Source organism: Saccopteryx leptura, chromosome 1 (assembly GCF_036850995.1).
Source record: "Saccopteryx leptura isolate mSacLep1 chromosome 1, mSacLep1_pri_phased_curated, whole genome shotgun sequence".
NCBI classification, from domain to species: Eukaryota; Metazoa; Chordata; class Mammalia; order Chiroptera; family Emballonuridae; genus Saccopteryx; species Saccopteryx leptura.
The window spans coordinates 287,663,100-287,687,610 of record NC_089503.1 but is presented as its reverse complement, the minus strand read 5'-3'; the positions used below and the strand labels follow the sequence as shown (position 1 = coordinate 287,687,610).

The 24,511-nt window shown below is 41.7% G+C and overlaps 1 protein-coding gene and 1 non-coding gene across 3 annotated transcripts in view; both read left to right on the top strand.

The window, feature by feature from the left end:
• Window positions 1-5,681: 5,681 nt before the first annotated feature.
• On the top strand, window positions 5,682-5,757 carry TRNAA-GGC (transfer RNA alanine (anticodon GGC)). The gene has a single exon. It is a non-coding gene; the product is annotated as a tRNA-Ala (tRNA).
• A 2,212-nt stretch (window positions 5,758-7,969) lies between these two features.
• Window positions 7,970-24,511, top strand: part of BORCS5 (BLOC-1 related complex subunit 5) — a 90,608-nt gene continuing 74,066 nt past the window's right edge. The window contains exons 1-2 of one of the 2 annotated variants that reach the window (XM_066361155.1): window positions 7,970-7,999; window positions 10,691-10,834. In XM_066361155.1, coding sequence (XP_066217252.1) covers window position 7,999; window positions 10,691-10,834 — 145 coding nt within the window. In that variant the 5' untranslated portion in view covers window positions 7,970-7,998. The other variant, XM_066361154.1, reaches the window with a different exon arrangement.

Sequence of the window (24,511 nt, the reverse complement as noted above, 5' to 3'; positions counted from 1 at the left end):
GCTCTCCTCTCTAATGCTAATCTCAGGATCCAAGAGAGCAAGCTCCCAGTCTTCCCCTATTTTATAGTATAGAAATCAAAATCTTTAATCCGCCTGACCAGGTGGTGGCGCAGTGGATAGAATGTCGGACTGGGATGCGGAAGGACCCAGGTTTGAGACCCCGAGGTTGCCAGCTTGAGCGCGGGCTCATCTGGCTTGAGCAAAAAAAGGCTCACCACCTTGGATCCAAAGTCTCTGGCTCCAGCAAGGAGTTACTCGGTCTGCTGAAGGCCCCTGGTCAGGGCACATGTGAGAAAGCAATCAATGAACAACTAAGGTGTTGCAACGAAAAACTGATGATTGATGCTTCTCATCTCTCTCCATTCCTGTCTGTCTATCCCTCTCTCTGACTCTCTCTCTGTCCCTTTAAAAAAAACAACACAAAAACAACAACAAAAAAACACCTTTAATCCAATATACAAACAAGGAAGTCTCTGATACAAAGTCACTTATCTGAGGCATAATGAGATTCCTCTTAAGAGTGCACCACGCTACAGCAAAAAGGGTGGGAAAGGCTTAGTCCCAAAATCAAGCTTCAGGCTATAAGAATCCTGTCTGCCCACAGCATGCCCCCAACACACATTAATACAATTACGCCCATCCCAAGCAATCACCTGGGGGACAGGCTTCCACGTGGGCAGTGCCATCTTTAATAAAGTGAGCATAATATATTTTATCTGCCCAACAATAGTCCATTATCTGGATGTATTAGAGTTTGTTTATCCATTTACCTACTGAAGGTCATTCTGTTTGCTGCCAAGTTTTGGCAATTACAAATAAAGCTGCTATAAACATCTGTGTGCAGGTTTAGTGTAGATATAAATTTTCAACAAGTTAAATCTTGAAGGATAAAGTTATGTTAGCTAGATGGAGAGATGAAGGCTGAATACTCCAGACAGACTATTTAGGATTCAGGGAATTTCATCCTGACTGGCACAAAGGTGGCCAGTGTACACAGCCAAATGGGACTGGAGCAGAGCATGAAGATTCCCATATGCTAAATTTTAAAGTTTACCCTGAAGACATAAGGAGTTATTGAAGGTTTTTAGTAGGCCAATGACAGGTCCAGAGACCAAATTAATATTCTATAAAATGCTCTCTGTAAGCTGTATGTAGGATGGATTGAAGTGTTGTAAGGTACCAAAAAGCTGAAAAATTAATATTGATACTCTGGGAGGAAAGGTGAGGCTTTCCTGTCCCATCCTTCCTTCGGGAGAGGAGGGAGAAGAATGTAGAAGGTTCTAGCTTGCAAGAACAATGGGTCATTTAGTTTTAAATCTAAAATAAAGGTTAATGGAGAAACTTCTTCTCTTTCAATAAGAGGCAGAATTTACATACCCCCTTACATTGATTGTAGTTCCTCCCCCTTCCTGGAGTCTTGAGAGTAAAATACCTCTAGGTTAGTGAGGGAAGATGAACCCTAAAAGATTTGTAAACATCTTTGATTGTGTTATCTTGAAAGTCTTAATGTTTCTGTGTATCCCCTAAACAAATGTTGTCAGCTTGTGCCATGATGTCATGCTCTCCCCCGCCTCTATGTGATCAAGGGTATATAAATAGCCTCTGAACTATTTTTGGGACTGCATGATTTGGGTCTGCTGCCCCGTGTCAGCCATATGCGGCTGGCATATTTAATAAATCTCCTCCTTTAATAAAACTCTTCAAAATTTATCTGGACTTGGTGTCTCTTTGTAAACCCGTGGAATTGAGGTACGGGTACTTTACAACAGAAGGAGGTAAGGCCAGAATCCTTTTGTTTTCCAAGAAATGGAAGAAATGAGGAAACCCTGAATAGGGCATAGAGAGAGAAGAGAAAATAATGTACGAGGCTCTTTAGACTTGTGCAGCTATGTGTAAGCAGATTTCTGGCTCAGGGATTGGATGGACGGATTGTCGGGCAATATAAAGACATAGAAGGAGGAGCTAGTCTGGAGTGAATTAGAGTCATAATGAGTTTCAGAATACTTGACTCCTGGTTTGATCACTTATTAGTTCTGTGATCAAGAATAAACCCCTGGCCCTGGCTGCTTGGCTTAGTGGTAGAGCATCTGCCAGGTGTGTGGATGTCCTGGGTTAAATTCCCAGTCAGGGCACACAGGAGAATCACCCATCTGCCTTTATACTCTTCCCCCTCTCGCTTCTCTCTCTCTCTCTTTCTTTCTTCCCTCCTATAGCCATAGCTCAATTAGAGCGAGTTAGCCCTAGGCACTGAGGATGGTTCCATGGCCTCCACCTCAGCGCTAAGAAGAGCTCGTTTGCTGAGCAACAGAGCAACGCCCCAGATGGGCAGAGCATCACCCTCAAGTAGCCTTACTGGGTGAATCTCGGTCCGGGTGCATGCGGGAGTCTGTCTTTCTGCCTCCCTTCCTCTCACTGAATAAAAAGAAAAAAGAATAAACCCCTAAACCTTTATGTAAAATTAGAAAAGATTTATCTACCTTATAAGCAGGTCATATAGGATTAATATATATGAAGGTGCTTTATAACTCAAAAGGGCCGTTTAATTATTAGTTATCACATTGTATAAGCCACATAGGTTGTTGTTCGTGTGGAAACAATTTTAAGGTGCTGAGAGACATCAACCCCAAATGCATCCTACCTCTAACCCCCCACCCCCACCAGCAGAACCCTTGTATTAGGAATGGCCATGTAATTTTCTTGCCACCAGACTAAGCTTCCTAAGGAAAGGGACTGGGTCTTGGCACTTTTATCCCTAGCCTCTAGCAAGTACCTGGCACATTACAGGTTCCCAGGAAATGTTGAGTCAAGAAATGAAGGCATTTTATCCTCCAAGATCCTTTCTCTGAATAAGAGCTTAATTGAGATATAATTCACAATACCATACAATTCACCTACTTAAAGTGTACAACTCAGTGGCTTTTAATATATTCAAGGTTGTGTAAACATCACAAAAAATTTTAGTACATTTTCATCAGCCTACACCCATTTATAGTCACTCCCCATTTCTCTTCCACTCTCTTCCTCTTCAGTCTTAGGTAACCACTAATCTATTTCTGTCTCTATAGTGCCTCTTCTGGCCATTTCATATAAATGAAATCCATGATAGGAAGTCTTTTGTGATAGTTATTTTCACATTACATGTTTTCAAGGTTTATCCGTGTTGCAGCATGTATTAGTACCTGATTTCTTTTGGGGGCGAGCCAGATAATACTTGATTATATGGGCATACCACATTTTATTTATCCACTTATTAAAAACAAAAACTCAACAGTGGCATAGGGGTTTAAAGCCTCTGTCCCCCTACAAAGATCAACAATTAGAAAAATATTTATGAACTAAAACAGTTCTGGGAGAGCTCTGGAATTCACTTAAGAAATTAAGCAATACATGGGACAGAAACCCCTGAGAATAATAGCACAAGGAGAGAAGGAAGATAGTTCCATTTTGTCTGCATCGTACAACTCCCCAAGCCAGTATTGCTTAGTGTCAAGAGGGAACGCTCCAGCTAGAGAGAATTCTCCTCACTGGGAAAGAAAGAGTGGGGTGAGGGACAAGCCTTTTGGGGCACCGTGCACAGGTCTTGCTTTGGTTCCACCTCACCCAGACTGGCGAAACTGAGACATGTAGACATGGCTAGGAATAAGGAAGAAAATCAGGGGCTACAGTAGTAGCCATGTAGCAGAAATGATTGAGGTGCCTGGTGACCAGCTCTGTGGACAAGCTCTGTAGACAAGCCCAGCAACTTGCACCCTGAAGAAATCCATGGCTAGCACAGGTACCATAAATACCCTGCAGATTTTACCAGCTTTCACTCCACGGTATTCCTGTTTGCTGATGAATGTTGCCTGATTCCTTCTCTGTTTTCTTCCCGCTTCAACACACAGAACCACATTGGCAGTGAGTGCAGGCTTCTTTGGCTACATGAGTGTAAGGTGCCAGCCTAGACCCCTGCAATTGACCTCCACTACTGTGCACAAAGTTGAGGTTAGCCTCTCCAGCAGTGCCCTCGCATACTGCAGGCCTGACACCCTCAGCAACCTCCACTGTGGTGCATACACCTGGGGGAGATTGTGCAGCCAAAGACAGAATTCTTCCTTCCCCCACAGCTGCTTGTAGGCCTGGATCTGGCTTTATAGTCAGTCATTGGCCTGTACCACTGTACTCACCTGCATCTAGCCTCTCCAAGTGTGCAACTGCATAGCTCTGGAGAGACCCCTGTCACTGACCTCCACTTTGCCCTAGGCAAGACTCAGCAGCTATGGTAATGCACAGCAACAGCTAGAGACCCTGAAACTGCCAGTGGGCATGTAGTTGGCACTAGCCTCTGCTGCTTTTCCTGGCCTCCTTCACCACTGTGTGTCTGCAACCACCCCGTCCCTCTACATAGGCACCTATAGCCGGCCTTCTGCAGCCTACTCTATGAATAACATTTGCTTTGGCCATTACTGCTGCCTGCCCTGGTCCCTAGCCACTGAAACTGGAGGTGGCACTAAAGACTCCAACAGCCCTTCCAACCACTGAAAACACCCTTGCAGTGCTTGTCAAGGCTCACAGAGTTGTTGATTCTGTAGACTCCTGTGGCCTGAGCCAAAAAGATGTCATGCTTCCCTAGGCCCTTGCTATCACATGTTCCTGCACTTGGTGCCCTGTACCACTGGGAACACAGCATGTTCTAGCATGCCTCCACCTACAGGTGAAGATTTTCCCTTACTGAAGTCAACCTGTAAAGTCTGGAGGAGGTGACTGTATCTTCAAACGTGCAGACACTTCCACAGGCTACAGGGATAATGAAGAGTCAGGGAAATATACCTCCACCAAAGGAATGCAGTCAACTTCATTCCATTTCCAAAGAAATGAAGCTATAGGAATTACCTGACAAATAATTGAAAATAAACGTTCTCGAGATGCTCAGAGAGCCTGACTGGTGGTGATGCAGTGGATATAGCATCAACCTGGAATGGCTTGCATGCATGCTTATTAGCTTGAGCACAGGCTCACTGGCTTGAATGCACAGTCACTGGCTTGAGCACAGGATCATTGACATGATTCCAAAGGTCATGAGCTTGAGCTCAAAGGTCACTGGCTTGAAGGCCCAAGGTCGCTGACTTGAGCCCAAAGATTGCTGGCTTGAGCAAGGGGTCACTGTCTCGGCTTGAGCTCAAGCTCCAGTCCCCAGTCAAGGCATGTAGGAGAAGCAACTGATGCACAACTTAAGTGAAGCAACTAAGAGTTGATGGTTCTCACTCTCTCTCCCCCTCTTTTCTCTCTTCCCTTCTTTCTCTCTCCATTCCTGTCTCTGTTTCTCTCAAAAATATATTTTTAAAGATGCTCATAAAGCTACAATTAAATACCGATAAATAATTTAACAGTATTAGTAAAACAATACAAGAACAAGATGAAAAGAAGCTCAATAGAGATATACATATAAAGCATAAGAATTCAACAGAGGGGCTTCAACAGTAGACTTGACTAAGCAGAAAAAAATAATCAGTGAGCTACAAGACAGATCAATTGAAATTACCCAATTAGAGGAGTAAAGAGAAAAAAGAGTGAGAAGGAATAAAGAAAGCCTATGTGACATATGGGACACTGTTAAGAGAAATAAAGTATTCACCATTAGAGTTCCAGAAGGATAAGAGGGAGATTGGGTAGAAAGTTAACTTAAAAAAATAATGGCTGAGGCCCTGGCCGGTTGGCTCAGTGGTAGAGCGTCGGCCTGGCATGCGGAAGTCCCGGGTTCGATTCCCGGCCAGGGCACACAGGAGAAGTACCCATCTGCTTCTCCACTCCTCCCCCTCTCCTTCCTCTCTGTCTCTCTCTTCCCCACCCGCAGCCGAGGCTCCATTGGAGCAAAGATGGCCTGAGCGCTGGGGATGGCTCCATGGCCTCTGCCCCAGGGCTACAGTGGCTCTGGTAGCAACAGAGCGATGCCCCAGATGGGCAGAGCATCGCCCCCTGGTGGGCATGCCGGGTGGATCCCGACCCCCGTTTCCAGCTTCAGAAAAAAATAATGATAATAATGGCTGAGGAGCCTGACCTGTGGTGGCGCAGTGGATAAAGCGTCGACCTGGAAAGCTGAGATTGCCGGTTCGAAACCCTGGGCTTGCCCGGTCAAGGCACATATGGGAGTTGATGCTTCCAGCTTCTTCTCTCCCCTCTCTCTCTCTCTGTCTCTCCCTCTCCTCTCTAAAATGAATAAATAAATAAATAAATTTAAAATGGTGTTGCTAATGCTAAGTTTAAAAAAAAATAATGGCTGAGGAGAGATCTGGGAAGAGATTTGGATTTCCAAGTTTATGAAGCTAATATGTCACCCCAAAATTTCAATGCAAAAAATTTTTTCTCCAAGACAAATTATAATAAAGTTGTCTAAAATCAAAGACAAAGAGAGAAAAGGAGCAAGAAAAAATTTTTCTCATACAAGGGAACCGTAATTAGACCATCTATATATATCAGTCAATGTCTCAGCCAGAGATCTTGCAGATCAGTAGAGAACAGGATGATGTACTATTATTAACCCATTCATCAGTTGATGGACAGAATATCCCTTTTAGAATGAAAAGAGAAGCATGAAAAACATCACATCAACATGGAGTAGGATATGGAATGCAGGCTAAATATACTTTGATGTGGAAGAGGGAATATAAGAGCCAAATTATAAATTATGCTCCCTCTTTTACCTCTTGTCTCACCTGCCCCAAACGAGGGCAGAAATGGTTGGGAAGAGAAGGCACTCCAGGAGAGCAAGGCCACATTGCTTAGTGGGCTTCTCCTGGTCCGATCAGACTGGGGATTTGTATAAACCTCAACCTTAGCAAAACACCACTTCCTAGGAGCTTACTCTGATCTCTCAGGCAGTTTTGAGTTCTATCTTGATACTGTCACAGAATAACGAACTTGCATTCATTTGTACTTTTCTCATGTATTGTAATGCTGAGTAGAGGGAAGAGTCTGAGGTTTGAAATCAGACAGTACTAAATACTAATTCTGCCCAGTGACCATGAGAAAGTTTCCTGTTTATGGGCCTCAGAATTGTTGTGAAAATTAAATGAGATAAATAGGGTAAATATCTGTGATATAGAAGGGACTTAATCATTTAATGAATTTGGCACTCCTTCGGAGGTTATATTTACGTACAGGGTGGGCAAAAGTAGATTTACAGTTGTTCATGTGGAATATAATACAATAATTAATAAATAATAATACAGGAATAAACTTTGTGTTTCGTGTAATACAACTGTAAACCCAATCTTATTACCTCAGCCTGTATAAAAAACCTCATATCATTTGCTTGAAATTTCTTGAAGCAAACAACATAAAATGGCTTGCAAACTTCTGAGAATCCCAGTCTTCCAACTCCTTGTTGTCATTGCATTGCTAGATCTACGTCCTTGACCTGCCCAAACTGGCAGTTTCCGTTTTTGCATTACCTGTACTCCTTTCATGCCAGCCTGCTGATACGGTAATTGTTCAAATTCCCAGAAAGTGCCTAGACTGTAGCGACATCCACTTTCCTTTGAAGATATACACACACCATTTTTGTCTCATTTCCATCTCCTTTCACCATATATTATTTTTTGTATGCTCGTCTACTGCCACACCCCCAGCTTTCCGACCTGAAACAGGAGCCTTCCTTCCACACAATTGTGGATTAGGATCCTAAATCTACCTAGCACCTCTCCTTATCTGTAAAACAAAGTTTAAAAACCACCTATTTTGTAAAGTTCTAATGATAGAAATAAAATGCCTAATATGTGGGTGACGCTTAAAGGTGACGCAGCAGTACACTAGCAAAGAGCTTACTTACCCTTTGGGGCGGGTTTGCTTTTTTACAGGCGGTTGGGCCCTTTAAGGGGGCGTCGCCCTAGTTTCCTGTGCGAGGCTCTCCGCCCAGACTGGAGCAGGGGGCGGTGGCCCTCTAACCCGGAACTGACGGCCACGCGCAGCCCGCGCCACCAATCCACGTTCCGGAAGGAGCAGGCCTGCGGCGCAAGAGCGAGTGAGTGAATGCGGCACCGCCCGCCGGTGGCAGGCGCGGCTGAAGCCGGGTGTTCCACGCCCCCCATCTTCTTGGGGTTCCCCTAAAGAAGGCGAACGAGCAGCGCGCGCCGGATCGTCCTGCATTGCGCGTCCGTTCCCCAAGGAGGGGCTCCCCATTCCCCACTGCCCCCCACCCACGTGGGCTGGGAGCACCATCCGCACGCAGCTGGCCCGCTGCAGACTCGTTGTAGCATCCCGGTCTCGGTCCCCGTCCCTGCCCTGTCGTCCCGCCGCCGGAGCGGTGACCGCCCGTCCCGCCGTTTCTCCGCTGCCATCGCTGCCGGCACCATGGGCAGCGAGCAGAGCTCCGAGGCCGAAAGCCGACCCAACGATCTGAACTCCTCAGGTCGGTGCCCTAAATTCCACCTCCTCCAGCCAGTCATGTCGACTTGCGGAGCATGCTGCCTCCCAGCCTAGTGGGGTCTGGGACCCGCGGACAGGAGCTCACAGAAAGCTCTCACCATGCTCTTCTATCTTGGGAGAAAAAAAAAAAAAAAGTTTACCATCTGTCCTAGCCTTGAACCCCCTGATAGAAGTGAGTACTTGTGACTGCAAGCGAATCCAGCGTGGGCTCCCAGACCCATTATTTCTCAAAACAGCCTTTTCTCTTGGCTATGGCTTACTTAAAAGATGACCTAATTAATTATTGACTTTAGTACACCTGACTGACAGACGGATCATAGACAGGACTTCTAAGAACAGGCTCCTTCTTAAAAACGGGTCTTAAATGCCTTTTCAGAAGGGATGTGTGCCAGGTGTACAATCTTTTAACCCTTGGGTGCGTTGAGTAAATTACCAAGAGGGTAAGAGACTTTTCTTAAAGAACAGTAAAAACAAAGATTCTGGTAGAGTTAATGCCATGCCATAGGAGACTCTAGCCTCTAGGAGGCAGGGCAGTTCTGTGGTATCCCTGGATTAATTTTAGAGAACTTTACACTGATGAGCTTGCAAATACTATCTTATAGAGTGTAAAATATTTTAAAGGTTTATTCTGGCCCCAATGAGGAAGATATTTGGAGAGAGAAGGATGTCTTGGACTAGGTCGAGTCCTTGATAGTCTAAATCACTTTCCCCCAATAGATTACATTTTCCTAAGAGACCTGAAATTGACTCCTCTCTCTTGGAATCCTCCAAGTTTTTGGCTTTTGCCTCAGCCTAGAAGGAACCTAGAAGGGACTGATTATTTTTTACCTTTTTGGACTAACTTTAAGGGTGAGGTGGCTGGTGCTGGTGCCTCAGGAATATGCCTATTATCTAGGGTTGTGTATCAGGGGTTTTTTGTTTTGTTTTGTTTTCCATGAGTAGGACCTGTTAAACATGGTTTGCTGTGATGAATGGCTAGACAGCTTTGCAACCGCAGCATCAAAGGGATGGATCGTGTATACCACCAACCTGTAGACCGCCAATTCTAAACCAACTGAGCTACCCACCTGGGGCCCAATTCCTTTTATATATGTGTGTGTGTGTGTATGTGTGTGTGTGTGTGTGTGTGTGTGAGAGAGAGAGAGAGAGAGAGAGAGAGAGAGAGAGAGGCAGGGAGGCAGAGACAGACTCCCACATGGCCCCAACCAGGATCCACTGGGCAAGCCCCCTAAGCAAGCCCCCTACCAGGTGATACTCTGCCCCTCTGGACCACTGCTCCACTGATCAGCAACTAAGCTATTTTAGCAACTGTGGTGAGGCCATGGTGCCATCTTCAGTGCTCAGGGCCAACTTGCTCGAACCATTCCAGCCATGGCTGTGGGGGGACATGGAGGGAAATAAAGGGGAAAGGTGGAGAAGTAGATGATCATTTTTCCTATGTGCCCTGACTGGGAATCGAACCCAGACTTCCACACACTGGGCCCACAGTCTACCACAAAGCCAACTGGCCAGGACTCCAATTCCTTTCCTAACTCTGTTTCTAGTACTGTTGACTTTGGGCATGTCATGGCCACATTTTATAACCTTATTTCTTCATTGGTAAAATAGGAACAGATGTCAAGAAGGTCAAAGAAGTAAAAATTAAAAATATAATCTGCCTGTTCTCTTGTATGCTGAATAATAAAATAAAATTTTTTATTTTTTTATTTTTTTTACAGAGACAGAGAGAGTCAGAAAGAAGGATAGATAGGGACAGACAGACAGGAATGGAGAGAGATGAGAAGCATCAATCATTAGTTTTTCGTTGAGACACCTTAGTTCATTGATTGCTTTCTCATATGTGCCTTGATTGTGGGGCTGCAGCAGACTGAGTAACCCCTTGCTCGAGCCAGCGACCTTGGGTCCAAGCTGGTGAGCTTTGCTCAAACCAGATGAGCCCACGCTCAAGCTGGTGACCTCGGGGTCTCGAACCTGGGTCTTCTGCATCCCAGTTCGATGCTCCATCCACTGTGTCACCTCCTGGTCAGCTGAATAATAAAATATTTTAAATTAAAAAATAAGCTTCATATATATTCCTGTAATGTTTCAGTTTTTTTAACTACTATAGAAAGTAGAGATTCTCCACGATTCATTTCCCTTACCAGAGCCCCCACCACAGGAGAAATCCAGTTGGCTTTTTGTTTTTGTATAAAATTATTCTTTTTAATAACAACAGTGAAACAGTTTTGGGAAGACAGAGGTGACTAAGTAACATGCAACTCCTGAGCAGTGTAAACTTTATTTTTAGTGACTCCTTCTCCAGCTAAGCATAGAGCCAAGATGGATGATATTGTGGTGGTAGCTCAAGGCTCCCAGGCCTCACGGAACGTCAGCAATGATCCTGATGTCATCAAATTACAAGAGATTCCAACCTTCCAACCACTTTTGAAAGGTAAGAGCTCACATTTTTACTTATCTGGACTTGCTGGAAAGCTTAGCCCCACTAATCTCAGATATCTATGTGCCTTACTCATCTCCTTTAGGTCTTTGCGTAATGATATCTTCTCTGTGAAGCCTTCCTTGACTGCCCTATTTAGAATTGCAGCCCTTTTTCCTGCCTGTTTTCTTCTATAGTACTTTAAAAATCACTGACCTACTGCATAGCTTATTTGGTTACTGTATTTTTTTGTTAGACTGTGTGCTTCATGATGGCATTGGTTCCAAGTGTTGAATCCTCAGCTCTTTGAAGAGAAGCTGGTATAAAGTAGGGTCTGAATAAATGAATGAATGAATGATGTTGGAGTTGGCTTTTACTTGTTACATTTCCACAAAAAGACTTATTTTTGGTCTGGAATATGGATTGACTAGTTCAGATCCGTAAAAGAAATCTCCATGACCACTGATATTACTTCTGGCAACTGTATTGTATGAGAGGAGAGTGGGTGTATTGAGATGAAAGGGTGTATACGAACTATCAGTCTTCCTGATTAGTGTGTATTGAGATTGTTACCTTTTAGTATGAATTTTATTCATTTAATCATTTTATTTTTGTTAATCTTGTATTAGTAAATGCATTCATTTATTTTATTATTTTCATATCTCCATTAAGTAGTGGTGATGATTTTCTGTTAATGGAGTGTGGTTCCTACTATAAGAATTTGTCGGCCTGACCTGTGGTGGTGCAGTGGATAAAGCGTCGACCTGGAAATGCTGAGGTTGCCAGTTCGAAACCCTGGGCTTGCCTGGTCAAGGCACATATGGGAGTTGATGCTTCCAGCTCCTCCCCTCTTCTCTCTCTCTGTCCTCTGTCTCTCTCCTCTCTAAAAATGAATAAAAAATAAAAAAAAAAAAAAGAATTTGTCTTTCTGTATCCCTTCCTGCAAAAGATTGAGATATAGAAATGGACAGAAGGTCCTGGTTTATTAACCTGGTACAATGTACAATTATATAAATCATCCTACATTTATATATCTATTTTAAAGTCCTCCACATTACACATATCATTCCTTTAATACTTATATCATTAAATATGGTTGACTGTTTTGTGCCAGATCAGATAGCTGGCCAATAGAGAAGTTGAACTTGAACCTTCGTCACTGATGTCAAATTCTATACTGGTTACACTATTCTACACTGTACTTAAAAATGACGCTTTGGCCCTGGCCGGTTTGCTCAGTGGTAGAGCGTTGGCCTAGTGTGCAGGAGTCCCGGATTCAATTCCCGGCCAGGGCACACAGGAGAAGCGCCCATCTGCTTCTCCACCCCTGCCCCTCTCCTTCCTCTCTGTCTCTCTTTTCCCCTCCCGCAGCCGAGGCTCCATTGGAGCAAAGTTGGCCCAGGTGCAGAGGATGGCTCTATGGCCTCTGCCTCAGGCGCTAGAATGGCTCTGGTTGCAACAGAGCAACGCCCCAGATGGGCAGAGCATCACCCCCTGGTGGGCATGCCGGGTGGATCCCAGTCAGGCACATGTGGGAGTCTGTCTGACTGCCTCCCCATTTCCAACTTCAGAAAAATAAAAAAAATAAAAAAATAAAAAACCAAATAAAAAAATGGTGCTTTATAGATGATCCATATATCAACCCATTCTTTCTAGCACTTCATCTGCTTTATTGATGAGGCAATACAAGCTTTCAGTCTGTTCCCCCACAGTCCTTAGAGTTAGACTCTGGTGAACTCGCCTGGCTCTTACATAAAATGATACATTACATCCTGTTACCCATCTTCTTATTAGTTTTCATGATTTTGAGCAATGATGTGATTCTCCAAAGAACCCAACATTAATGAAATTTCCATCTCCACATATCCTTGTACAATAATATTAAAAGATATCGCCTTTATCTTTAGAAACTTAGAAGAGGACACTGGTACTCTACTCCATCCCTTCTGGAATTCTGGAATTGCATGCAGTACTGCTCACAGGCAGAATTTTCTTGGCTCTACTTCCTGTTAACTGCGTCCTTTCTCCTAAAGTCCTGTAATCCTGGAGGAAGTCTTATGTGACCAAGTGTTGTCCCCACTTTAGGGAAATACTAACAACAACAAAAACTCCCCCAGAATGCTGAGATATGTTTAATAATTTTCTGAGATTAGTGTTTCTTTTTTAAGCATTTGAAATAATTCATATTTTATGATAATAAATTGACTAGTAGGAGAAACATCTAGGAAGAGGCTTGGTGTTAAGGGAAGCTAACCTCAGATTTAAAACCACCACTGGGAACCCTGAAAGTGAACAATTAATGGGGTGCAGTTAATGCAAAGCAGCAGGACTTGGTTGCATTGATACCTAGGTTTTCATTGGGACTTGGCCACCAACTAGCATGTGTTGTTCTGGCTTTGCTTCTCACCTCTCTGAACCTTGGTTGTTGAGAACATTGCAAATAGGTACAGGAGAGAGGAAAGCTAGTGAGTAGGAGGTGATCTAGTCTGACCAGGCGGTGGCGCAGTGGATAGAGCATTGGACTGGGACACAGAGGACCCAGTATCGAAACCCTGAGCTTGCTGGCTTGAGCACAAGCTCATCAGCTTAAGTGGGGGCTGCTGGCTTGAGCGTGGGATCATAGACATGACCCCATGGTTGCTGGCTTGAAGTCCAAGGTCACTGGTAACTCACTCCGCTGCAGCCCCCCCAGTCAAGGAACCTATGAGAAAGCAGTCAGTGAACAACTAAGGAAACTTAAGGAGCCGCAGCGAAGAATTGATGCTTCCTGTCTGTCTGTCTCTATCTGTCCTTCTCTCTGTCTCTCTGTCTTTATCACAAAAAAATAAAAATAAAAAAGAGGTGATCCAGATTTGGAAAATAGAGAAATCACTTGATGAGAGTGACATAAAAGAAATGGCAACATGTAACAATGGTCAGACTGCAGAAAACAAAACAAAACAAAAAAAAGTCAGTGAGCATTAAAGTTGATGTTCATGTTTCACTTGTGAAGTAGAAACATCTTGGGTGATGACTAGAAAAGACAGGCAGACCTTACCTGTGGTGGTGCATTGGATACAGCATCCACTGGAACACTGAGGTTGCTGGTTTGAAATCCTGGGCTTGCCTGGTCAAGTCATATATGGGAGTTGATGCTTCCTGTTTGTCCCCCCTTCTCTCTTTCTCTCTCCCCTCTCTAAAATGAATAAGTAAAAATCTTTTTTAAAATGTTATAGAAAAGATAGGCAAAGGGACAACTGGGTGGATATAATAAGTATACTTATGATAATAATAGTAACTAAAAAAAATAATAGTAACTAATTCCCTTACCTCTGCAAAATAGCTATTATTCTTCACATTTTATATATTAAAACATTGGCGCTCAGAGCTTAAATTCAGTGACTGAAGTCACTTGACCACAAGTGATAGGCCATCTTGCATGGCATCTGGACATCAAGGGTTTAACAATTTTGTACATAGACTAAGACTCAGTTTCCAATTCTAGCAAAGCCCATTGTTCAGATCTCTAGGCTGTAATAGGAAATAGATGGGTGTGAGGTTGTTTGGTTTTTTTAGGTGCAGCATTTGTGGCGGCGCCCCCTGCTTTGACATTGTTCTGCCGGGTAATTTAAAGCCCTGCTGGCTGCCTGCTGGGCGGCTGCAGGGGCCACTCATCACTCTCGCCTTTATACACTAATCTCTTTACCCCCCTTCACTGCTTTCAGGATGAGGCTATTTCTCAAAGCAGTAAAAAGGCCACACAGTGAGGGCTCTACCCCCCAGGTTTGATTTCAGAAAGCTTTTATTTAAGTTAATGACAGTTTATTCTTCCAAAACAATAAATTCAAGTATTACACAGAGTTCACTATTGTTCCATAATGTCATATGATGTAATGCTAATGCTGGTGGGTGATCTGCAGAGGCAGTGGCCAGGCGAGTTTGGGGCTATTTGTATGACTGAGGTAATGTTTGCATTTTGATAAGCAAGCAGATTCTTTCTTTGGTTTTAACCCTTTGGATAAATACATATACCAGAGTATAATTTATGCTCTATACCAGTGGTAGTCAACCTGGTCCCTACCGCCCACTAGTGGGTGTTCCAGCTTTCATGGTGGGCGGTAGCGGAGCAACCAAAGTATAAAAAAAAAAAAAGATAGATTTAACTATAGTAAGTTGTTTTATAAAGATTTATTCTGCCAAACTTAGCGAAAATCAACATAAAGTAGTTGGTAAGCAATTATTATTATATGCTTTAACTTGCTGTAACTCTGCTTTATAAATTTTTAAAGTAAAGTTACTTCCCTACTTTATAAATCAGCATTACTGTGGAACCGGTGGGCAGTTAAAAAATTTTACTAACAGAAATACAAAAGTGGGCGGTAGGTATAAAAAGGTTGACTACCCCTGCTCTATACTAATGCCAAATATCTGTTCCTCTTTTTTTTTTAAGTCAAAAGAATTTCTATTTTTCATAGCAGTGTCCGAATTACCAATTTATTTTGAAATGTAAAGCATTTAGTAGAAAATGAAAATTAAAAAATTAGAAATTAGCATTAAATGGTCACAACAGACACAAAGTCAAAATGTAGTTTTGATGCAAATTCGTTAGATTCCCAGGGATTAAACATGCTCTATAAATTTCTTTCTTTTTCTTTTGTATTTTTCTGAAGTGAGAAGTGGGGGGTGGCAGACAGACTCCATGCGCCTGACCAGGATCCACCCGGCACACCCACCAGGTGGCAATGCTCTGCCCCGCTGGGGTGTTGCTCCACTGCAACCAGAGCCATTCTAGCACCTGAGGTGGAGGTCATGGAGCCATCCTCAGTGCCTGGGCCAACTTTGCTCCAATGGAGCCTTAGCTGCAGGAGGGGAAGAGAGAGATAGAGAAGAAGGAGAGGGGGAGGAGTGGAGAAGCAAATGGGCGCTTCTCCTGTGTGCCCTGGCTGAGAATCGAACCCAGGACTTCCACACAGCGGGCTAGCACTTTACCACTGAGCCAACTAACTAGGGCAGATTTCTTAAAACTTAACCCCAGTGACACTAAACAGCTCTGTTGGGAGTTTTGTGTTTGATTGTGAAGAACATGATATATATGATGTAGGTTTCGACAATTGAAAGGAGCTAGGGGCTCTTCTTGGTGAAACAAACTTTCACAGAACAGCAATGAACACTCTCAACCACATGGAACATGGAGAATTAGTGCTTGAGGTTGAAGCTGGGTTAGAACGACTTGGTGGAAAAGGGTGATAAGAACAAGAGGAATGCCTGACCTGTGGTGGTGCAGTGGATAAAGTGTCAACCTGGAACTCTGAGGTCGCTGGTTCAAAACCCTGGGCTTGCCTGGTCAAGTAACATATGGGACTTGATGCTTCCTGCTCCTCCTCCCCCACTCTTCTAAAATGAATAGTCTTTAAAAAAATGAAAAATTGAATTAAAATAAAAAAAAAAAAAGAACAAGAGGGAGCTAGATTCCCAATGACCAGTTTCTTCACATCCTTCTCACCCACTCATCTATCAGCCAGACAGATAATATGGGGGGAGAAAGTCTTTGCATTTATCAGACACCTGTCTTTTCCAGCTGTCAGAGCTCATCTGTGCATAGGAAAATAGGGTGTCTAATGAGGGAACAAGAAAATGAATCTTAATCAGAGCTTAAAGGTGACTCTAAACCCAGGTTGATCCTAAGAGTATATTTTCTCCCAAGCACCATATTTGAAAAGTTGATAACTTATTCCTGATTACCTTGTAGACTGATTGATCTGTCTGTGTAATAACTCTTCAGTTAACCTCTTAAACAAGGCTGGTAACCAGCAAAGTGAGCCTTACTCGGAAGAGTGGGAAGCCCCTAGCGAAAGGTCCTTTAAACCGCCTGAGAAGGTGAAGCCATTCTGCAAGAGCAGTCTCACTTTTTTCCTCACTCCAGTACATCTCTGTGACTGTACCCATTTTTGTTTCTTTGTATTCAGTCTCTGAGAAGGTGCCCATGCCTTTCTCTGAAACTTAATGCTTCTTTATTTAACTTTTTCCTTCATTTGCTGAGACTTTGCTTCTTTGTTTAACTTTTAGCATTTAGCTTAGTGATCTATAAGTATTTTGAAATATAAACATCTAGATAAGTGATTTTCCACTGGTGTGCTGCCGGAATTTTTATTCTTTTTTTTTTTTTTTTCTTTCTGAAGCTGGAAACAGGGAAAGACAGTCAGACAGACTCCGGCATGCACCTGACCGGGATCCACCCGGCACGCCCACCAGGGGCGAAGCTCTGCCCACCAGGAGGCGATGCTCTGCCCATCCGGTCGTCGCTTTGCCGCAACCAGAGTCACTCTAGCACCTGGGGCAGAGGCCAAGGAGCCATCCCCAGCGCCGGGGCCATCTTTGCTCCAATGGAGCCTTGGCTGCGGGAGGGGAAGAGAGAGACAGAGAGGAAGGAGGGGGTAGGGGTGGAGAAGCAAATGGGCGCTTCTCCTGTGTGCCCTGGCCGGGAATTGAACCCGGGTCCCCCGCACGCCAGGCCGATGCTCTATCGCTGAACCAACCGGCCAGGGCCGTGCCGGAATTTTTAAAACATGCAATACATAACTGTTAGTCAGGGACACTGACCTCTTTTCTTTTTGATTGTCAAACAAAAAAATGACAACAGCCAGTACAATAGCTGTCTAGTGTGAATGAATCAAAATTATACCTATTGTTTTCGTTAGTTCAGCAAAAAATATATATTTTTGGTGTGCCGCAGAATTTATTAATTAGTTTATGTGTGCCATGAGATAAAAAAGGTTGAAAATTGCTGACCTACATGATGCTAAATCTATATAGCATCATCTTCGACTTCTTGTCCATTTCTTCAACTATGAACTAGTCAATATAGCCAAGTCTTGTTACTTTAAATTCAGCACATCCCATCTTCCACCTAATTTTATTTACTTATACCTCATAAATATTTACTTATTTAACAAACATTACAGAACCTTATTTTTATTAGGTGAATAAAAGACATTCAGGCACACTTGAAAAGAATGTATTCTGTAATTGTTGGGTATAATGTAAGTCAATGTGTGGTTAATGTTATTATTTAAATCTTCTATATTTTTAGTTTTGTCACTAAAAGAGAAGTGTTAAAATTTCAAGCTATGATTGTGAATTTGTCTATTGCTTTTTTTTTTTTTTGTATTTTTCCAAAGTTAGAAGTGGAGAGGCAGTCAGATTTTCGCAGGCATCCAACTGGGATCCACCCAGCATGCCCACCAGGGAGCGATGCTCAGCCCATCTGGGGCGTTGCTCCGTTGTAACTGGAGCCATTCTAGCACCTGAGATGGAGACCATGGAGCCATCCTCAGAGCCCAAGCCAACTTTGCTCCAATAGAACCTTGGCTGTGGGAGGGGAAGAGAGAGACAGAAGGAAAGGAGAGAGGGGAGGGGTAGAGAAGCAGATGAGCGCTTCTCCTCTGTGCCCTGGCCAGGAATCGAACCTAGGACTTCCACACATCGGGCCAATGCTCTACTGCTGAGCCAACCGTCCAGGGCCTTGTTCAGTCTTTTTAACTGAGGGCTTTTCTCTAACTTATAATTAAAATATTAGTATCTTTTTATTTTAGTAAATTTTATGTTATATATACCACTTACAAGATAAGGAAAAAAATGATAAATCCCACTGGAAGGAGTTAACAGTTATATGCCAGAGAGACATTAAAACATTCCTTAATGCTAGTTCATTCATATTTTGCCTTTTTAAAATAAGATGGCCTCCCTTGAATGTAGTTTCATTTATAGCAGCGCTGTTTTAAACACTTCCGCCACTAGATGTCATGAGACTAAAACAATTAGTTACCTGGTTACAACTGCTGCAACCTGTGGGGATGTTTGCAAAGGCCTTTGGCTAATTAGGTTTACTCTGTGGCATCAGATTTCTCCTAAAACCATGTCACAGCTTCAAGCACAAGCTAACTGGGAAATATACATGTTCTATGACACATTAGTAATCTATAATTAATTATTTTAGTATTTATTAGGACAGAAAGGAAAAGCTTCACTGCCACAGGAAACTTTCAGTGACCTTAATTTTTTGAAGAGAAAACTATTTTCAGGCTATTGCTGTACTTGAAATATTTATTACACCAAAATTTCTCAAGAATTGGGATTGTATCTTAATTATCTTGAATTTCTCAGAGCCTGACACAAAGTTTGGTTTTTAGTAAATATTCAGTATGTGTTATTAAGCATTAGGGTAGTATATTAGATGCCATAGGGGAAAAAAGATAGGCCATGACTGTCTCATTTGGGAGACAAGAATCTACCAGCCATGACTGTCTCATTTGGGAGACAAGAATCTACCAAAACAACCTGATCAGGCAGTGGTGCAGTGGATAGAGCGTTGGCCTGGGACACTGAGGACCCAGGTTCAAAACCCCAAGTTGAGCGCAGGCTCACCAGCCTGAGTGTGGGGTTGCTGGCTTGAGCATGTGTTCATAGACATCACCTCATGGCCACTAGTTTGAGCCCAAAGGTCCACTGGCCTGAAGCCCAAGGTTGCTGTGCTGGCTTGAGCAAGGAGCCACTGGCTCAGCTGGAGTTCCCCAGTCAAGGCACATATGAGAAAGCAATCAATAAACAACTAAGGTGCAGCAAGTACGATTTGATGCTTCTCACCTCTCTCCCTTCCTGTCTGTCCCTGTCTGTCTGTCTCTGTCTCTCTCTCGCTAAAAAAAAAAAAAAAAAAAAAAAAAAAAGGAACTTACCAAAGCATATGCCCACAGCTCAGGGTAATATCTTTGTGCCAAATGAGTACTGCTGTCATTAAATCTGTGGTGTTTAGGAGGATCACTATCACCTAGGGGTAGGGATTAGAGAGGAAGAGAGGCTAGAGTAAGTGAAGAAAGTAATGAGCTAAGTAAGGTTCAAGGGTAGGAAATTATGACCAGTAAATTCAGAAAGGTAAGAAGGGCCCTGAATTTAAGGCTTATACTTTTTTTTTTGATATTTTTAGGGGGAGGAGACGTTAAAGAATACCGCGGTGGGTGAATAATAATAATATGTTAAGTAATGCTTTATAATTTACAAAACACTGGCACTTGAAAAAGGGTGAATTAAAGATGATTACTCTTTAATTTTAAAATGCTTCTGTTATTTTAAAGAGATAATGTAGATAGAGGGCTTAATGGAGAGAGTCCTTGGAACTTAGTAAACCCTCAATAAATGATTCTTGATAATATTATTAAATCAGAAATAAATATTAAGGACATTCTACAGAATTACTGACCACAATTCTTCATAAGAGTTGAAGTCATAAAAGACAAGGAGAGACTGAAGAACTGTCAGATTGGAGGAGACAGAGGAGACATGCAATGGAGGGTCCTCAGTTGGATCCTAGAATGGAAAAGGATATTAGTGGTAAAAAATGGTTATTTGAATAAGGTAAATAGTTTAGTTGATTGTATTGTCCCAATGTTAACTTACTAGTTTTGATAATTATGTGTCACTATGATTGTGTACTATATTAATATTAGGGGAAGCTGGTGAAAGCATATGGAACCCTATACTTTATGCAACTTTACTTAAAGTTAAATTTGTGTGTGTGTGTGTGTGTGTGTGTGTGTGTGTGTGACAACGACAGAGAGGGACAGAAAGAGGGACAGTAGGGACATACGGACAGGAAGGGAGAGATGAGAAACATCAATTCTTCGTGTGTTCATTGATTGCTTTTTCATATGTGCCTTGACTGGGGGGGCTATAGCAGAGCGAGTGACCCCTTGCTCAATCCAGCGACCTTGGGCTTCAAGCCAGTGACCTTTGGGCTCAAGCCAGTGACCATGTCCAGGATCCCACGCTCAAGCCAGTGACCCTGCTCTCAAGCTGATGAGCCCACCCTCAAGCCGGATGAGTCTGCACTCAAGCCAGCAACTTCGGGGTTTCAAACATGGGTCCTCTGGGTCCCAGTCTGACGCTCTATCCACTGAGCCACTGCCTGGTCAGGCAAAGGTCATTTATTTTTAAAAGAAAAAAATTTAAATATAATATTGTCTTAGAAAAGATTGCAGTTCCATATTTGGACTAATTTTTCTACTGAAAAGCCAGATGCTGTAAGAGATTTTAGAATCTCATACCTTGTAGAATTTTTAGTAGACATTTGCTAGGATGGCTTAAGGCAGGGGTCTCAAACTCAACTCAGCATGTGGGCCGCAGAGCAAGATCACAGCTGTTCGGTGGGCCGCACTAGGTCTACAAAAGGCAACTGTTACGCAACACTTTTCTCACTGCAGTTGAAAACAAAAAAAAATCAGTACAACAAGCACAATCGTACATGCAGTTTACTCAGTGTCACAAAACGACCAGAAACTGTAGTTTGCATCACAACTGCTGTTAACTAAGCTAATATTTAGCTAGGATGCTAGAGAAATGAAAAATACAAGTAGGCCCTTAGGCTTACTTAATTTTATCCAAAATATTTTGAACTTCGTGGATTAGTCTGCGGGCCACACAAAATTGTTCGGCGGGCCGCGAGTTTGAGACCCCTGGCTTAAGGCAAGAGTGAGTTCCTTTGAAGAAAGGAAAGAACTTCTGAGGATCCTGGAATCCATTGTAATACATATTGTCGCTAATAAATAAATTTCCTCAATGTCCTGGCTTTTAGTGCCACTTGAACATTGGCTGTACAAATAGTTATTTAATATTCCCCACTCTCTTTTTCAAGATGTGCAAAGTAATATACTGCTCACAAAAATTAGGGGATATTTAAAAAATGAATATGAAGTGATAAAATATCCCCTAATTTTTTTGAGCAGTGTATAATGAAGCTTCCAAGGGCTTTACTATCAATTCATACTTTGCATTTCTTTTTTCTTCTTTTTGTGTGTGGCAGAGACAGAGAGAGTCAGAGAAAGGGACAGATAGGGACAGACAGACAGGAAGGGAGAGAGATGAGAAACAGAAACATCAATTCTTGGTTGCGGTTCCTTAGTTCATTGATTGATTTCTCATAAGTGCCTTGACCTGGGGGAGAGGGTGGGGAAGGGGCTACTGCAGACCGAGTGACTCTTTGCCCCGAGCCAGCTACCTTGGACTCAAGCTGGTGAGCCCTGCTCAAACCAGATGAGCTCGCGCTCAAGCTGGCGACCTCGGGGTCTCGAGTCTGGGTCCTCCACATCCCAGTTCGACGCTCTATCCACTGCGCCACTGCCTGGTCAGGCATACCTTGAATTTCAATTTAAAAAAAAAATGATTTTTTACAGAATTTTTCTTACAGGATTTCCCTATATATATATATTTCATCATTTTTACTTAGATTACCCTGTGGGCCGAAACAATAGTGGAGAGACCTCGTGTTTGTAGAGGTGTTGGGTATAATTAGGTTCTAAAATAAGCCCATGAATTTTATGTATACAGCCTTGGAAATTTTTTTAAATCCTCAATAAAGTTTACTTTAAAATATATGTACATTCCTATACTTTAACTGTTTAGAAGAAAAGGAAAGTCTGCATGGACATATCTGGACATCTAGACCATTTTGACCTGTCATAAACAAGGGAGTAGTTTGTAGATTTTGTTTTGTTTTGCTTGTGATGCCTTTGGTATGAAGGTAATCCTGGATTCATAAAATTAGTTTTGAGGTATTTTCCTCCTCTGTTTTGAAAGAGTTTGTGAAGAATTGGTTTATTTCTTCTTTAAATATTTGATATAATTCACAGTGAAGCCACTGGGCCTGAGATTTCTATTTGGTATAGGTCTATTCAGATTTTCTATTTCTACTTAAGTCAGTTTGGTAATTTTTATCTTTCTAGCAATTTGTTTATTTTGCTTAAGTTACCTAATTTGTTGGCATAAAGTTTTTTATAATATTCCCCTTTAGTTCTCTAAATTTCTGTAATGATGTCCCTCTTCTTTTCCTGATTTTGATTATTTGAGTCTTGACTCATCTTTTCCATGGTCAACTTGACTACAGATTTGTCAGTTTTGTTAATCTGTTCAGTGAGCCAACTTTGTCATATATTTTCTCTGTTGTTTTTCTATTTTCTGTTTCATTGCTTCACTAAATTTATTTTTCTGCTTAATTTGGATTTAATTTGCACTTCTCTTTCTAGTTTCTTTAGCTATAAATTTAGTTATTGACTTGACAGCTTTCTTTTTTTCAGAAATAGACATTTAAAAGCTATAAAATTTCCTCTAAGCACTGCTTTAGCTGTATCTCTTGAATTTTAATATGTTTTCAATTTCATTTAGTTCAGAATTCTTTCTAGTTCCCATTTTGATTTCTTCTTTGAGCAGTGGGTTATTTAGAAGTATGTAGTTTAAATTCAAAATATTTTTGGATTTTACAGAATCTTTTTTCTTATTGATTTGTAATTGAATTCCTTTGTGGTCAGCGAATATACTTTGATTGACTAGGTTTATCACTTAGTATATGCTCTATCCAGGAAAATATTTGTGTATTTTATAAAATAATTAATATATTTTATTTTCTAGAACAGTTTTAGGTTTACAGAAAAATTGAATGGAAGTGCATGAGTTCTCATATACTCCCACACCTACTTCCCCTCTAGTTTTCCCTACTAACATTCTTGTATTAGTAGAATATATTTATTACAATCAATGAGCCAAATTTGATACATTTTTATTAACTTAAGTTCATAATTTACATTAGAGTTTATTTTTTGTGCACTTCTAAAGATTATGTACTGTGCAGTCATTGCTGGAATGTTCTATAAATGTCAGTTATGTCAAATTGGTTGATTGTATTCAACTTTTCTATATATATCCTTACTGATTTTCTGTTTAGTTTTATCAGTTATTGAGAGTGAAATAAATAATTATTTACCTGTTATTGTTGAATTGTCTATTGCTCCTTTCAATTCTGAGTTTTTTCTTCATTTGTTTTGAAGTTATATTGTTAGGTGTATATACATTTATAATTATTATATCTTCCTGATGTAGTCACTCTCTATTGTTATGAAATGCTATGTCACTAATAAAACTCTTTGCCTTAGTCTTTTTTATATGATATCAATATAGTTGCTCTCTTATTGCTCTCTGTTTATATATCTATATCTATATAGATATAGATATTGTTATTCTTTTACTTTAAACCCATTTGTATCATTGAATCTAAAGTATGCCTCTTACAAAAAAGCATATAGTTGGATTTTGCTGTTTTTTCCAGTCTGACACTTTCTGACTTTAGACTTGCATTTGCCTTTTTGCTATTTCTTTCCCATACATTCTATTCTTGTCTATTTTGTTCTTGTTTCCTCCTTGATTGCTGCCCTTTGTACTAAATAAATATTTTTAATATACTGTTTTAACTTTTCGGTTTATTTTTTAAAAACGATATTTTTTGGAGTTGTTTTCTCAGTGGTTGCTCTAGGGATTACAGTATGCATCTTTTTCAGAATCTACTTCAGATATCTACTAACTTATTTTTATTGAATATATTTAGGTGATATTGGTTAATAAAATTATACAGGTTTCAGTGCACATGTGTTCACCACCCCAAGTCCCATCTTCCTCCATCACCATCTATCCCCCACTTCTATTTTCCTCTACTTCCACCCACCCCTTTTCCTCTCCAGCAATCCCCATACTATTGTCCGTGTCTATACATTTTTTTATCTTTGCTTAATCCCTTCACCTCTTTCACCAAGTCCCCCAACCGCCCTCCCCTCTCTAACAGCTGTCAGTCTGTTCTTCCTATCTATGAATCTGTTTCTATTTTGTTCTTGTTAGTTT